Source organism: Eutrigla gurnardus, assembly GCF_963514095.1.
Source record: "Eutrigla gurnardus genome assembly, chromosome: 14".
In the NCBI taxonomy this organism is placed as follows: Eukaryota; Metazoa; Chordata; class Actinopteri; order Perciformes; family Triglidae; genus Eutrigla; species Eutrigla gurnardus.
The window spans coordinates 24,101,514-24,119,177 of record NC_139937.1 but is presented as its reverse complement, the minus strand read 5'-3'; the positions used below and the strand labels follow the sequence as shown (position 1 = coordinate 24,119,177).

General features: G+C 38.0%; 2 protein-coding genes across 2 annotated transcripts in view; one reads left to right on the top strand and one right to left on the bottom strand.

Annotated features, from left to right (window-relative positions):
• The window catches only part of LOC311025030 (uncharacterized protein), a 375,179-nt gene that overhangs the window by 73,940 nt on the left and 283,575 nt on the right, over window positions 1-17,664 (bottom strand). The gene's annotated exons all lie outside the window — the stretch shown is intronic.
• Window positions 3,404-14,880, top strand: LOC311024830 (uncharacterized protein; the record flags this gene model as incomplete). The annotated part of the gene is made up of 9 exons (XM_084027406.1): window positions 3,404-3,541; window positions 4,285-4,347; window positions 4,925-4,984; window positions 6,556-6,603; window positions 7,928-7,971; window positions 8,786-9,034; window positions 14,069-14,351; window positions 14,429-14,469; window positions 14,578-14,880. The coding sequence occupies exons 1-9, from the start codon at window positions 3,436-3,438 to the stop codon at window positions 14,878-14,880; spliced, it is 1,197 nt and encodes a 398-aa protein (XP_083883532.1). The 5' UTR covers window positions 3,404-3,435.

Sequence of the window (17,664 nt, the reverse complement as noted above, 5' to 3'; positions counted from 1 at the left end):
GTTCCCTTTGAATTGACCAGGTGGAGACGATGGCGTCTGTTATAGAGCTTGGAAACGCTGGCTGATTTGAGTCAGAAAATCAAGAGCTTCAAGAAGATTCTCAGTGAAACCGACCTCCACAAACGTTCCACAGACATTCCATAGACACAACAGAACAACAGAAATACAGGACACGGGCTTTTTATGGTGTTAACCTGCAGCCGACAGTCTGTGAGACGATCAGGGAGGTTTGAGAGAATATGAAGTGATTTGCTCCGGTACAGAGGTTGTCAGACAGCAGACCAAAAGGTAAAAGACCAAAAACTAGCCCTTAAAGGATCCGCATGACATTAAGACATTTATATAGCAGCAAACAACGATTTGCTATGAAGAGATAGTGGAGTTAAAGTACAGATATGTTTAAAATGTAGGGAGTAACAGTAAAACGTTGTCCGTGAAATAAATACTAAAGTACAGATACGTGAAAATTCTACTTAAGTTTACTTCCCACCTCTGATTAAGGACCTAATGATTCAAACAAAGACTATTCAGGTGTTTGTACTGGGAGGTTGATTTAATCTAATAATTAAAAAAGATAATTATAAAGAGTTAGAAGTCTCAGTCTGAATGTAAATCTATAGGAAGAATTAAGTGCAGCGAGAGCATTTGAGACGTTTATCAGGTGAAACCGGTAATTGATCTTTATGATATTAATAAGGAGATTTTCAGTTTATTTTGCATTGACATGTAACATTCTAATTCTTCTATTCTGACAGTGATTATGTGATCATTTTACATTTCCTCTCTCTTCAGAGCGATACTGTGTGGATGAACATTGTCCTGTGCTGATCCAGAAGGTGAGTGATGTAACGTCTGACTTGGATTCTAAAACAATGGATTCGTCTTCATTGATTGATCTTTTCTCTGTTTTAGATCATTAACTGCATCTCTTTGGGTTTTGGGCTGTTGGTCAGACAAAACATTTGAAGATATCAATGTAGATGTAAGAGAATTATGATGGGTACCTTTAACCAATTTCTGAAATATTATAGACCAAATTATATAACTATAGTTAATAAATGAAGGGAAGAATCGACAGATTCATCAATAATAGAACTGGTACTGTATATAATAAAGGTTCTGGTACTGTTGTCAATCACAACAGAGCAAAGACAGCCGTTGGCCTGAATGTTATTACGCCTGGGAAAATAGTTCCTTACAAGAATTGAATTTAAAGCTAGAAGGAGGATTTTAACTACGAGGTGGGTTTTAACTAAACTTGACATTTTCAGGTAAATTCTGTAAAGTTTATTGAATATGAACAAAATGTAAACAAACTGTAAACAGATGGCCGATGTTGTTGATGGACAGTGACATGTAGTAACACTGGTATGATCCTTTAAGCAGGTAATAAAATAAAAGTCAGGAACCCGTTAACAGAAATACAGTAGTTATAAAAGAGAAGTTGCCAAAGAAATATGTACATCTACATCAGTAAACAGTCAAGTGGACAAACATCAGTTGTTTCACTATCTTGTGAAGTTTGGATGATGTTCTCCACATCCATGTTTCTAAAACAGACATTGATGATATTTAAAGAGTAAAATCTATAATCATCCCAGCAGAGAAATTTAACTTTTGCTTCATGAACATTTCCTTTGAATTTTCCAGGTGGAGACGGCGGCGTCTATTATAGAGCTGCTTTTGGAAACGCTGGCTGATTTGAGTGACGGGGAGCTTGGGGATTTCAAGAAGGTCCTCTCGTCTCAAACTGACTTCCGTCAGTTTGGGCTCCCATCCATGCTGTTTAAGATAACAGGACATCAGGACATGGTGTTTCTAACGGTGTTGTACTACAACGAAGAGGCTGTGAACAAGACCAAGGAGGTTTTGGAGGAGATCAACAGGACTGATCTGGTGCAGAGGCTGTCAGACAGCAGCTCAGGACCCAAAAGTAATAACAATAAAGACAAAAACATTTCAAAATCCCCAAAATGTTGAATCAATGACTTTTACCACTTTCCCCCTCAGAGCAAGACTCAGGTGAACACCGGTCTGGATTGACCAGGAAAGTGAGTAATGTTACATCTGTCTGACTGAGTACAACACAGCTTTCATTCACCTAATGCAGGTTCATTCATGGACTACATATTTATTTAATTAACGTATTATTTTTTCAGGTAGCGACAAGAGTAGCTGTTCAACAGCTGATTTTGGAAACCCTGAATGATTTGGATGATCTGAGGTTTGAGAGATTCAGGAGGTTCCTGATGTTGATTGTCCATCAGAAGAAACTCTCATCCTTCCCATTTATGATGGGACACAGTTATGTGAAAGACAGAAGGATGACCGTGTATCTGATAATGGAGACCTACGGCCAACAGTCTGTGGAGTTAACCACGGAGGCTTTTAAACTAATGAACAGGACAGATCTGATACAGAGGTTACCAAAGCCCAGTTCAGGACTCACAGGTAAGACATAAGCCCCTTTACTCTGCCTTCTCGTTGCAGGATGATCACTCCTTCTTTCTTTTTGGTGTCAAAGGTACAGAGACAGAATGGAGGCGTGGTGGCGGCGTTATGCCACAAAGTCCAGTATAAATGGTGCGATTGTAAAGATTAAAACAAAAACAACATAATTATGTGTCTAATAAATACTTTTATAGTTCATAATAACAAAAAGGTAAATCTGATTGAGTTCTGTGTTTTTACTGAAATTGTTTTCTTTCTTTTGAAGCAACTGTGTCTCATTAAAAGTGATTATTAGTGATTCAATTAGATTTGAATTGTCTGAGTTATTGAATGTCTTTTCTCCTCAGAGCAACACTTTGTGGATAAACATCAACCTACACTGTTGCTGAACGTGAGTGTGACTATATATTACATTTTAAATCATCATAAATGATAAAACAAACCAAACAGTGAGTTTCTTAAATTGCCTCTCACTCTTAATGTTGAGCTCTTATGTAATAATGTTATGATGGAAAAGAGAGAAAACCGTTTCTTTGAGCTCCTGTTACAGAAACATGATGCGTTGTATGAGATCAGAAAGGAGTTATTAATTAATATGAATTAAAGGATGGAGGGACTCATATTTGACTTTGATGTTAAGAAATAAAAACACTTAATACTTCAAAAGAAAATGAAATCAGTAGAAAAGATATTAGTGTATCATTGTCTTGAGTGATCATGCAGAAAAAACTAATCTTATAACATTTACACTCGACGTCTATAACACTGACAAAATGCAAATAAATTAATCTTTAACCGTCCCAATTGGGAAATTACACGTTTACACAGGATTTGAAACGGATTCTTTTGGAAACAGTGAAGACTTTGAGTGAGGAGGAGCTGAAGAAATTCAAGTGGTTGCTGAAGCTAACGCTCTTCATGAAATGGGTCCGATACATAAACTGGGAAACATCGTACAGTAGTGCAGACCTACTGGTGGAACTGATGGTGGAGACCTGTGGTTTGCAGTCTTGGGAGGTGACCATCGACATTTTAAGGGACATGAACAGGACTGATCTGGTGACGGGAATGTCCAACTCAGGATTCAAAGGTCAGAGAGAAAAATAGAAATATATTTTAGAATTCATGGTAACAAAGAAAGTGGTTAAAACTTTATTTAACCGCCCATGAAAAATGTTATAAAATAAATAAAAAGGGCAGCAAAGCAATTTGAATCCAGCCTCTTTGATTTTTGTGATGTCACTGGAACTCATTTGGTGTAATTCTTTTTAAATGTACAATTTACAGTAAAATACAGTACATCTAGGCCAAATAATCACATTTTGCCAATGGGGGAGGCTGCCTTTTTTCAAATCTGTCTCAGAGGCTCAACTGATTTTCAGAATGTAGACCATAGCTTTAAACTATATATTTGATTTACAGCCACAAACTGAGGCGGAGGTCAAGTGTTGAGTGAGACACACGAGCACGTTGTTGGTTTTGCTCTTTTCATTGTTATTTTTTTGACCGTAAGAAGAAAAAAAAGTACAATAATATCAGTCTTATCTTTGAAGGTCTTTTTCACTTAAAACAAAAAAATCTGTTTTAAAGCCAGGAAGATGTATTCGAGTACATTAAGTGCAGCAAGAGCATTTGAGAAGTCTGAACCTATGTAAGTCTATTTGTGTGTGTGTGTGTGTGTGTGTGTGTGTGTGTGTGTGTGTGTGTGTGTGTGTGTGTGTGTGTGTGTGTGTGTGTGTGTGTGTGTGTGTGTGTGTTTAAAAAAGTAGTAGGCATAAACACTAGACTGATCCATCATTGTGCAATTTTAATTTTCCAAAAATGTGTTTTCAGGTGCGGGACCCTCGACTGGAGTTCTTGCTGGTGTTTTCAGGTGGCTCAGTGGACTGACGGGAGGTAATATGACGTCTTTTCACCAAATGCCTTTCAGTTTGTCTGTGATCAGTGGCTGATCAGATTGTCTGGAAACCCAGAATCTTAATTTGAAAAAACTCCTAATTTAACCGTTCGCCTGGCTCAGTCCAAAGTTTAAAAACCTTCCAACCTCAGTAAGACGCTAACTCTTGTTGAATTGGTACAATAAAAACAAACTTTGGAGGGACGAGTTGTTCTCCTGTGCCTCCAGTCTTTATGCTAAGCTAAGCTAAATGTCTCCTGGTTTTGTGTTTCGTACGGGGACGTTGATTTAATCAAATATTTAAAACCTGAGTTCCAGACGTTTCTGTCTGAATATAAATCTACAGGACAAATGAAGTGCAGCGAAAGCATTTGAGAAGTCTGAACCTATGTAAGTCTATTTGTGTGTGTGTGTGTGTGTGTGTGTGTGTGTGTGTGTGTGTGTGTGTGTGTGTGTGTGTGTGTGTGTGTGTGTGTGTGTGTGTGTGTGTGTGTGTGTGTGTGTGTGTGTGTGCGTGTGTGTTGAAGTGTGAAGTGTAGACATAAGCAATTTTAATTTTCCATGAATTTGTTTCAGCTACGGGACCCAAGACAGGAGTTCCTGGTGTTGATACCGAGGGGGAAGATGAACATGGAGGTAATATGACATCTTCACACCAAATGCCTTTCAGGCTGTCTGTGATCAGTCGCTGATCAGATTGTCTGGAAACCCAGAATCTGAATAGTATTTGTACTTCGTTACTTCCCACCTCTGATTAAGGACCTCATGATTCATGAATTTTAAACTGAGTTACAGACGTCTCTGTCCGAATATAAACCTAGAGGACAAATTAAGTGCAGCGAGGGCATTTGAGAGGCATTTGAGAGCTCTGTCTAGCTCTGAGCTAGTCTGCGGTCAGGAGTCCTACAGGAGTCCGCTACTTTGCGTTGGGAGTTTGTTCTGCCTGGTTCACGTCAGTTAGAAGGATTGTAATATCAGAGGTTTCATTTACATTAACGTTTGAATCGGTGTCTGTGTGCGTATGTGCGTTTGGACGCAGCCAGGATGTCTTAAAAAAAGAAAAGTGGACATAAGAGACTTCTTTAGAAGTGAAAGTCTAAGTTACTCAAAGAAATGCGTTACACCCATCCTGCAACACCTTCACTGACTCCCAATAAACAGCATATCCACTTCAAGATCCTCCTCATCATCTACAAAGCTCTCAATAATATGATCAATAAAATGTATTATTATTGTTGTTGTTATTATTACTATTGGATTAGAATTGGGTGATAATGTTTGGCTACATGATTTACAACCAGTCAAACCAAAAAAGGGAACAGTAGACTTAATAGTAGAAATAGAAAACTAGAAGAACTACTAGAAAACACACTGAACTGAAAGATCTAGTTTTATTAAAAATACTTTTGTCCCCCGCACCTCTGAAATCAAAATGTCCTCCTCCCACACAACATTACATAAAAACATACGTATATGTCTACTGTTTTTCCCCTAATTTACACTACAAAGAGTAAATATATTTATTATTTATTTTTGGTACATTGCTTAACAAGCATAATTTAATTTTGCTTAGTTGTGACCTGTTGAGGTGCAATAAATATCAAGAGTTCCAAAAGATATATTATTTTTATCAATCCACTCTATAAGCATAGTAATTATAATATCTCCAATAAAATTGTTTAGATTTGTTCACTGTGAATTTCTGTTTGTAATGTATTAAGGATCCATTTCATTATAATACATGTATTTTAAGTTCCGTCAAAGAGGGATGGAGATGGGGTCCAAATTATTTGACACCTCAGTATTTTAAAAAAAGTAACGCAATAGTTACTTTCCAAAGTAACTAGTTACTTTTAGAATTTGTAACTCAGTAACTACTTTAGTTTCTTTCTGGGAGAAGTAACTAGTACTTTAACTAGTTACTTTTTTAGAGTAACTTACCCAACACTGCTCCTGGCTTTGTGTTTCGTACTGGGACGTTGATTTAATCAAATATTTAAAACCTGAGTTACAGACGTTTCTGTCTGAATATAAATCTACAGGACAAATGACGTGCAGCGAAAGCATTTGAGAGCTCTGTATGTAAGTCTTCTGTGTGTGTGTGTGTGTGTGTGTGTGTGTGTGTGTGTGTGTGTGTGTGTGTGTGTGTCATAAACACTACGATCGTTTGAAATTGTGCAATTTTAATTTTCCTGAATTTGTTTCAGCTCGACCCAAGACTCCTCGCGTTGATGCCAAAGGTTCAGTGATGGGAGGTAATATGACGTCTTCTCAGCAAATACCTTTCAGGGTGCCGCTCTTCCCCTCTTCAGATCCACCCGTCGCTCTGCCTCAGTCCAAATATGGTCACGTCCGTTCGCTGGTTGCAAAACCTCCAAGATGGCGACGGCCAAAATGCCGACCTCGAGGCTTCAGAATCGTAGTCCACACACCAACGGGTGACGTCACCACGACGACGTCCGCAGGAAATCACACAAGCCAGGAAGTGAAGTGATCTGAACCGAGGGGAGAGAGGAGTGACAAAATAAAACAGGAAAGACTAAACATGAATGAGTGATTTGAAGCTCCGAACAGAATGTCAGGGCTAACTATGCAAACATATCTCGTTGATATTGTACAGTGTTACGTAAGAAATGGGAAAGTACGTCAGCTAAAGTAGACTCACGTTGTTCCTGCACAGTAAAAGTCCCATAAGGACGGATCAGATAAGCCTGATTGGTCTATTCGTCTCTGGGGGCGTGTACCAAAGTTTGATTGACACTTGTCTGGCCTTGCACGTTTGGCCCATGAAAGTTCCCTTTGAATTGACCAGGTGGAGACGATGGCGTCTGTTATAGAGCTTGGAAACGCTGCTGATTTGAGTCAGAAAATCAAGAGCTTCAAGAAGATTCTCAGTGAAACCGACCTCCACAAACGTTCCACAGACATTCCATAGATGGAGACAACAGAAATACAGGACACGGGCTTTTTATGGTGTTAACCTGCAGCCAACAGTCTGTGAGACGATCAGGGAGGTTTGAGAGAATATGAAGTGATTTGCTCCGGTACAGAGGTTGTCAGACAGCAGACCAAAAGGTAAAAGACCAAAAACTAGCCCTTAAAGGATCCGCATGACATTAAGACATTTATATAGCAGCAAACAACGATTTGCTATGAAGAGATAGTGGAGTAAAAGTACAGATATGTTTAAAATGTAGGGAGTAACAGTAAAACGTTGTCCATGAAATAAATACTAAAGTACAGATACCTGAAAATTCTACTTAAGTTTACTTCCCACCTCTGATTAAGGACCTAATGATTCAAACAAAGACTATTCAGGTGTTCGTACTGGGAGGTTGATTTAATCTAATGATTAAAAAACATTATTATAAAGAGTTAGAAGTCTCAGTCTGAATGTAAATCTATAGGAAGAATTAAGTGCAGCGAGAGCATTTGAGACGTTTATCAGGTGAAACCGGTAATTGATCTTTATGATATTAATAAGGAGATTTTCAGTTTATTTTGCATTGACATGTAACATTCTAATTCTTCTATTCTGACAGTGATTATGTGATCATTTTACATTTCCTCTCTCTTCAGAGCAATACTGTGTGGATGAACATTGTCCTGTGCTGATCCAGAAGGTGAGTGATGTAACGTCTGACTTGGATTCTAAAACAATGGATTCGTCTACATTGATTGATCTTTTCTCTGTTTTAGATCATTAACTGCATCTCTTTGGGTTTTGGGCTGTTGGTCAGACAAAACATTTGAAGATATCAATTTAGATGTAAGGGAATAGTGATGGGTACCTTTAACCATTTTCTGAAATATTATAGACCAAATTATATAACTAAAGTTAATAAATGAAGGGAAGAATCGACAGATTCATCAATAATAGAACTGGTACTGTATATAATAAAGGGTCTGGTACTGTTGTCAATCACAACAGAGCAAAGACAGCCGTTGGGCTGAATGTTATTACGCCTGGGAAAATAGTTCCTTACAAGAACTGAATTTTAAGCTAGAAGGAGGATTTTAATTACGAGGTGGGTTTTAACTAAACTTGACATTTTCAGGTAAATTCTGTAACGTTTATTGAATATGAATAAAATGTAAACAAACTGTAAACAGATGACCGATGTTGTTGATGGACAGTGACATGTAGTAACACTGGTATGATCCTTTAAGCAGGTAATAAAATAAAAGTCAGGAACCCGTTAACAGAAATACAGTAGTTATAAAAGAGAAGTTGCCAAAGAAATATGTACATCTACATCAGTAACCAGTCAAGTGGACAAACATCAGTTGTTTCACTATCTTGTGAAGTTTGGATGATGTTCTCCACATCCATGTTTCTAAAACAGACATTGATGATATTTAAAGAGTAAAATCTATAATCATCCCAGCAGAGAAATTTAACTTTTGCTTCATGAACATTTCCTTTGAATTTTCCAGGTGGAGACGGCGGCGTCTATTATAGAGCTGCTTTTGGAAACGCTGGCTGATTTGAGTGACGGGGAGCTTGGGGATTTCAAGAAGGTCCTCTCGTCTCAAACTCACTTCAAACATCAGTTTGAGTTCCCATCCATGCTGTTTGAGATAACAGGACATCAGGACATGGTGTTTCTAACGGTGTTGCACTACAACAAAGAGGCTGTGAATAAGACCAAGGAGGTTTTGGAGGAGATGAACAGGACTGATCTGGTGCAGAGGCTGTCAGACAGCAGCTCAGGACCCAAAAGTAATAACAATAAAGACAAAAACATGTAAAAATCCCCAAAATGTTGAATCAATGACTTTTACCACTTTTCCCCTCAGAGCAAGACTCAGGTGAACACCGGTCTGGATTGATCAGGAAAGTGAGTAATGTTACATCTGTCTGACTGAGTACAACACAGCTTTCATTCACTAATGCAGGTTCATTCATGGTTTACATATTTATTTAATGAACGTATTATTTTTCAGGTAGCGACAAGAGTAGCTGTTCAACAGCTGATTTTGGAAGCCCTGAATGATTTGGATGATCTGAGGTTTGAGAGATTCAGGAGGTTCCTGATGTTGATTGTCTATCAGAAGAACCTTTCATCCTTCCCATTTATGATGACAGACAGTTATAATGAAGACAGAAGGATGACCGTGTATCTGATGATGGAGATCTACGGCCAACAGTCTGTGGAGTTAACCACGGAGGCTTTTAAACAAATGAACAGGACAGATCTGATACAGAGGTTACCAAAGCCCAGTTCAGGACTCACAGGTAAGACATGAGCCCCTTTACTCCGCCTTCTCGTTGCAGGATGATCACTCCTTCTTTCTTTTTGGTGTCAAAGGTACAGAGACAGAATGGAGGCGTGGTGGCGGCGTTATGCCACAAAGTCCAGTATAAATGGTGGGATTGTAAAGATTAAAACAAAAACAACATAATCATGTGTCTAATAAATACTTTATATAGTTCATAATAAAAAAAAGGTAAATCTGATTGAGTTCTGTGTTTTGTAATGAAATTGTTTTCTTTCTTTTGAAGCAACTGTGTCTCATTAAAAGTGATTATTAGTGATTCAATTAGATTTGAATTGTCTGAGTTATTTAATGTATTTCTCCTCAGAGCAACACTTTGTGGATAAACATCAACCTACACTGTTGCTGAACGTGAGTGTGACTATATTTTACATTTTAAATCGTCATAAATGATAAAACAAACCAAACAGTGAGTGTTTTAAATTGCCTCTCACTGTTAATGTTGAGCTCTTAAGTAATAATGTTATGATGAAAAAGAGAGAAAAACATTTCTTTGAGCTCCTGTTACAGAAACATGATGCGTTGAGATCAGAAAGGAGTTATTAATTAACATGAATTAAAGGATGGAGGGACTCATATTTGACTGTGATGTTAAGAAATAAAAACACTTAATACTTCAAAAGAAAATGAAATCAGTAGAAAAGATATTAGTGTATCATTGTCTTGAGTGATCATGCAGGAAAAACTAATCTTATAACATTTACACTCGACGTCTATAACACTGACAAAATGCAAATAAATGAATCTTTAACCGTCCCAATTGGGAAATTACACATTTACACAGGATTTGAAACGGATTCTTTTGGAAACAGTGAAGACTTTGAGTGAGGAGGAGCTGAAGAAATTCAAGTGGTTGCTGAAGCTAACGCTCTTCACGAAGAGGGTCCGATACATGAACTGGGAAACATGGTACAGCGCAGACCTACTGGTGAAACTGATGGTGGAGACCTGTGGTTTGCTGTCTCGGGAGGTGACCATCGACATCTTAAGGGACATGAACAGGACTGATCTGGTGACGGGAATGTCCAACTCAGGAGTCAAAGGTCAGAGAGAAAAATAGAAATATATTTTAAAGAAAGTGGTTAAAACTTTATTTGTTTTAAAATAAATAAAAAGGGCGGCAAAGCAATAACATGCAGCATCAGCCAATTGAATCCAGCCTCTTTGATTTTTGTGATGTCACTGGAATTGATTTGGTGTAATTCTTTTTAAATGTACAATTTACAGTAAAATACAGTACATGTAGGCCAAATAATCACATTTTGCCAATGGGTGAGGGTGCCTTTTTTCAAATCCGTCTCAGAGGCTCAACTGATTTTCAGAATGTAGACCAAAGCTTTAAACTATATATTTGATTTACAGCCACAAACTGAGGCGGAGGTCAAGTGTTGAGTGAGACACACGAGCACATTGTTGGTTTTGCTCTTTTCATTATGATTTTTTTGACCGTAAGAAAAAAAAAGTAGAATAACATCAGTCTTATCCTTGAAGGTCTTTTTCACTTAAAACAAAAAAATCTGTTTTAAAGCCAGGAAGATGTATTCGAGTACATTAAGTGCAGCAAGAGCATTTGAGAAGTCTGAACCTATGTAAGTCTATTTGTGTGTGTGTGTGTGTGTGTGTGTGTGTGTGTGTGTGTGTGTGTGTGTGTGTGTGTGTGTGTGTGTGTGTGTGTGTGTGTGTGTGTCTGTGTGTGTTGAAGTGTGAGTAGACATAAGCAATTTTAATTTTCCATGAATCTGTTTCAGCTACGGGACCCTCGACAGGAGTTCCTGGTGTTGATACCGAGGAGGAAGATGAACATGGAGGTAATATGACGTCTTCACACCAAATGCCTTTCAGGCTGTCTGTGATCAGTCGCTGATCAGATTGTCTGGAAACCCAGAATCTTAATTTGAAAAAAAACTCCTAATTTAACCGTTCACCTGGCTCAGTCCAAAGTTTAAAAACCTTCCAACCTCAGTAAGACGCAAAATCTTGTTGAATTGGTACAATAAAAACAAACTTTGGAGGGACGAGTTGTTCTCCTGTGCCTCCAGTCTTTATGCTAAGCTAAGCTAAATGTCTCCTGGCTTTGTGTTTCGTACGGGGACGTTGATTTAATCAAATATTTAAAACCTGACTTACAGACGTTTCTGTCTGAATATAATATATATGACATATGAAGTGCAGCGAAAGCATTTGAGAGCTCTGTATGTAAGTCTTCTGTTGCAGTTCCTAAGGTTGATTTCATGGTGGAAGGTTTAGTGATGGGAGGTAATATGACGTCTTCTCAGCAAATACCTTTCAGGGTGCCGCTCTTCCCCTCTTCAGATCCACCCGTCGTTCCGCCTCAGTCCAAATATGGTCACGTCCGTTCACTGGTTGCAAAACCTCCAAGATGGCTACGGCCAAAATGCTGACCTCGAGGCTTCAGAACCGTAGTCCACACACCAACGGGTGACGTCACCACGACGACGTCCGCAGGAAATCACACAAGCCAGGAAGTGAAGTGATCTGAACCGAGGGGAGAGAGGAGTGACAAAATAAAACAGGAAAGACTAAACATGAATGAGTGATTTGAAGCTCCGAACCGAATGTCAGGGCCGAACTATGCAAACATATCTCGTTGATATTGTACAGTGTTACGTAAGAAAAGGGAAAGTACGTCAGCTAAAGTAGACTCACGTTGTTCCTGCACAGTAAAAGTCCCATAAGGACGGATCAGATAAGCCTGATTGGTCTATTCGTCTCTGGGGGCGTGTACCAAAGTTTGATTGACACTTGTCTGGCCTTGCACGTTTGGCCCATGAAAGTTCCCTTTGAATTGACCAGGTGGAGACGATGGCGTCTGTTATAGAGCTTGGAAACGCTGGCTGATTTGAGTCAGAAAATCAAGAGCTTCAAGAAGATTCTCAGTGAAACCGACCTCCACAAACGTTCCACAGACATTCCATAGATGGAGACAACAGAAATACAGGACACGGGCTTTTTATGGTGTTAACCTGCAGCCGACAGTCTGTGAGACGATCAGGGAGGTTTGAGAGAATATGAAGTGATTTGCTCCGGTACAGAGGTTGTCAGACAGCAGACCAAAAGGTAAAAGACCAAAAACTAGCCCTTAAAGGATCCGCATGACATTAAGACATTTATATAGCAGCAAACAACGATTTGCTATGAAGAGATAGTGGAATAAAAGTACAGATATGTTTAAAATGTAGGGAGTAACAGTAAAACGTTGTCCGTGAAATAAATACTAAAGTACAGATACCTGAAAATTCTACTTAAGTTTACTTCCCACCTCTGATTAAGGACCTAATGATTCAAACAAAGGCTATTCAGGTGTTCGTACTGGGAGGTTGATTTAATCTAATAATTAAAAAAGATTATTATAAAGAGTTAGAAGTCTCAGTCTGAATGTAAATCTATAGGAAGAATTAAATGCAGCGAGAGCATTTGAGACGTTTATCAGGTGAAACCGGTAATTGATCTTTATGATATTAATAAGGAGATTTTCAGTTTATTTTGCATTGACATGTAACATTCTAATTCTTCTATTCTGACAGTGATTATGTGATCATTTTACAGTTCCTCTCTCTTCAGAGCGATACTGTGTGGATGAACATTGTCCTGTGCTGATCCAGAAGGTGAGTGATGTAACGTCTGACTTGGATTCTAAAACAATGGATTCGTCTTCATTGATTGATCTTTTCTCTGTTTTAGATCATTAACTGCATCTCTTTGGGTTTTGGGCTGTTGGTCAGACAAAACATTTGAAGATATCAATGTAGATGTAAGGGAATTGTGATGGGTACCTTTAACCATTTTCTGAAATATTATAGACCAAATTATATAACTAAAGTTAATAAATGAAGGGAAGAATCGACAGATTCATCAATAATAGAACTGGTACTGTATATAATAAAGGTTCTGGTACTGTTGTCAATCACAACAGAGCAAAGACAGCCGTTGGGCTGAATGTTATTACGCCTGGGAAAATAGTTCCTTACAAGAACTGAATTTCAAGCTAGAAGGAGGATTTTAACTACGAGGTGGGTTTTAACTAAACTTCACATTTTCAGGTAAATTCTGTAACGTTTATTGAATATGAACAAAATGTAAACAAACTGTAAACAGATGACCGATGTTGTTGATGGACAGTGACATGTAGTAACACTGGTATGATCCTTTAAGCAGGTAATAGAATAAAAGTCAGGAACCCGTTAACAGAAATACAGTAGTTATAAAAGAGAAGTTGCCAAAGAAATATGTACATCTACATCAGTAACCAGTCAAGTGGACAAACATCAGTTGTTCCACTATCTTGTGAAGTTTGGATGATGTTCTCCACATCCACGTTTCTAAAACAGACATTGATGATATTTAAAGAGTAAAATCTATAATCATCCCAGCAGAGAAATTTAACTTTTGCTTCATGAACATTTCCTTTGAATTTCCCAGGTGGAGACGGCGGCGTCTATTATAGAGCTGCTTTTGGAAACGCTGGCTGATTTGAGTGACGGGGAGCTTGGGGATTTCAAGAAGGTCCTCTCGTCTCAAACTGACTTCCATCAGTTTGGGCTCCCATCCATGCGGTTTGAGATAACAGGACATCAGGACCTGGTGTTTCTAATGGTGTTGTACTACAACGAAGAGGCTGTGAATAAGACCAAGGAGGTTTTGGAGGAGATCAACAGGACTGATCTGGTGCAGAGGCTGTCAGACAGCAGCTCAGGACCCAAAAGTAATAACAATAAAGACAAAAACATGTAAAAATCCCCAAAATGTTGAATCAATGACTTTTACCACTTTTCCCCTCAGAGCAAGACTCAGGTGAACACGGGTCTGGATTGATCAGGAAAGTGAGTAATGTTACATCTGTCTGACTGAGTACAACACAGCTTTCATTCACCTAATGCAGCTTCATTCATGGTTTACATATTTATTTAATGAACGTATTGTTTTTTCAGGTAGCAACAAGAGTAGCTGTTCAACAGCTGATTTTGGAAACCCTGAATGATTTGGATGATCTGAGGTTTGAGAGATTCAGGAGTTTCCTGAGGTCGATTGTCCATCAGAAGAACCTCCCATCCTTCCCATTTATGATGACAGACAGTTATAATGAAGACAGAAGGATGACCGTGTATCTGATGATGGAGATCTACGGCCAACAGTCTGTGGAGTTAACCACGGAGGCTTTTAAACTAATAAACAGGACAGATCTGATACAGAGGTTACCAAAGCTCAGTTCAGGACTCACAGGTAAGACATAAGCCCCTTTACTCCGCCTTCTCGTTGCAGGATGATCACTCCTTCTTTCTTTTTGGTGTCAAAGGTACAGAGACAGAATGGAGGCGTGGTGGCGGCGTTATGCCACAAAGTCCAGTATAAATGGTGCGATTGTAAAGATTAAAACAAAAACAACATAATCATGTGTCTAATAAATACTTTATATAGTTCATAATGAAAAAAAGGTAAATCTGATTGAGTTCTGTGTTTTGTACTGAAATTGTTTTCTTCTCTTTTGAAGCAACTGTGTCTCATTAAAAGTGATTATTAGTGTTAAAAGAATTTGCCAGTAAACGAATAAATTCACCCAAGGAGGAGATCGGAGACATAAGTAAAGTCGACGTCTGACTTTAATCTTGTACAAGAGGAGCAGTTACAATGCAACAACGTGTGAGGATGCTACAGAGGAAGTGCTCAAATCACTGTTGTGACTTGAGTCTTTTAAAGGCACAGGAGATAACGCGTCACTGACAGTTAACCTTCATGTAGAACAAGACATCATGACTACCAGGCCTCTGATAACATTTAGGTCAGCCATGGGGATACTAAAGTAATAAACAGTTCAACACAAAAAGCTGTAACCTGAACAAAGAAAACTTTAAGACATGAGGTTATACAAAATTCTTATAACAATTAGTGATTCAATTAGATTTGAATTGTCTGAGTTATTTAATGTATTTCTCCTCAGAGCAACACTTTGTGGATAAACATCAACCTACACTGTTGCTGAACGTGAGTGTGACTATATTTTACATTTTAAATCATCATAAATTATAAAACGAACCAAACAGTGAGTTTCTTAAATTGCCTCTCACTGTTAATGTTGAGCTCTTAAGTAATAATGTTATGATGGAAAAGAGAGAAAACCATTTCTTTGAGCTCCTGTTACAGAAACATGATGCGTTATACGAGATCAGAAAGGAGTTATTAATTAATATGAATTAAAAGATGGAGGGACTCATATTTGACTTTGATGTTAAGAAATAAAAACACTTAATACTTCAAAAGAAAATGAAATCAGTAGAAAAGATATTAGTGTATCATTGTCTTGAGTGATCATGCAGGAAAAACTAATCTTATAACATTTACACTCGACGTCTATAACACTGACAAAATGCAAATAAATGAATCTTTAACCGTCCCAATTGGGAAATTACACGTTTACACAGGATTTGAAACGGATTCTTTTGGAAACAGTGAAGACTTTGAGTAAGGAGGAGCTGAAGAAATTCAAGTGGTTGCTGAAGCTAACACTCTTTATGAAGAGGGTCCGACACATGAACTGGGAAACATCGTACAGTAGTGCAAACCTACTGGTGGAAGAGATGGTGGAGACCTGTGGTTTGCTGTCTTGGGAGGTGACCATCGACATTTTAAGGGACATGAACAGGACTGATCTGGTGACGGGAATGTTCAACTCAGGATTCAAAGGTCAGAGAGAAAAATAGAAATATATTTTAGAATTCATGGTAACAAAGAATGTCGTTAAAACTTTATTTAACCGCCCATGAAAAATGTTATAAAATAAATAAAAAGGGCAGCAAAGCAATAACATGCAGCATCAGCCGATTGAATCCAGACTCTTTGATTTTTGTGAAGTCACTGGAATTAATTTGGTGTAATTCTTTTTTAAATATAAGTACAATGTACAGTAAAATACGGTACATGTAGGCCAAATAATCACATTTTGCTGTTGACTTTAATCAGCACCTCTGTTACGATAAGATAAACCTTTATTAGTCCCACGGCGCGGACATTTACAGGATTACAGCAGCAAAGAGGATAGTGCAACAACAAAAGGCAAAAGAGAATGTAATAAATAACAGATATTAAAAAAATACTACTATTTAAAAATGTAATCAAGGACAGACTGAGTAGTTGAGTTCACATTATTGTATAATAGAATATATGAAATTTTGTTATTGTACATGAATGACCATGAGGAATGGTTGAATAATTGACAGTTATTGGTATAATCACTGGGTGCCGTGTTTATTGTGCAATATTATTGTGGATTTGTACACAATGTATATCAAATTAAATAGTTTGACACAATTTTCACATTATAATCTTATCAAAGGAAGTATTTGTTGTATGGCTTCTGCATTGAGTGAGTAGAGTGTTAATGAATCTGTTATTGATTTTAAGGATGTCATAAAGAAGAAGAATATAATGTTATTTTCTAATTATTTATTTATATTGTTTTGTTCAAAACCAACCAAGTCTTTTAAAGTCTGATTTGGAATCGGTCAGTAATTTTCTCTTTTCTTCCTCCTCAGAGAAATATCAGCTCAAGGATGTGAGTATCAGATGCACGTCACACAGCTTTCAGGTTTCAGGTTAGGATTGCTGTGGTTTGAATTCACAAGAAGGGTTGATCACAGATCACATAAGCACTATAATAATAACTAGAAAATTCCCCCGTGGGAAATTTTGAAAGGGCCACGGGGGCTACTGCCGGAGTGTATATACAATACGATGAGATACTTCGAGATTTCAAACGAGACGGAGTTGTTTTCGAGGCAAATACAGAGACTGCTTGCTGAAAAACTGTCCCTGAAAGGAACGTGTATCAGCAGTTTTGCATGAATTTTCCTCTAAAATGGCTCCGTCTCGTAACGTTACATTATTATCACATAGCGTGTGCAGGTCACAACTTGTCCACAAAAGCGTTTGAGTTGTTGGATTGTGTATTTGATGAGTTTGATGAGTCAGCCATGGGGATACTAAAGTAATAAACAGTTCAACACAAAAAGCTGTAACCTGAA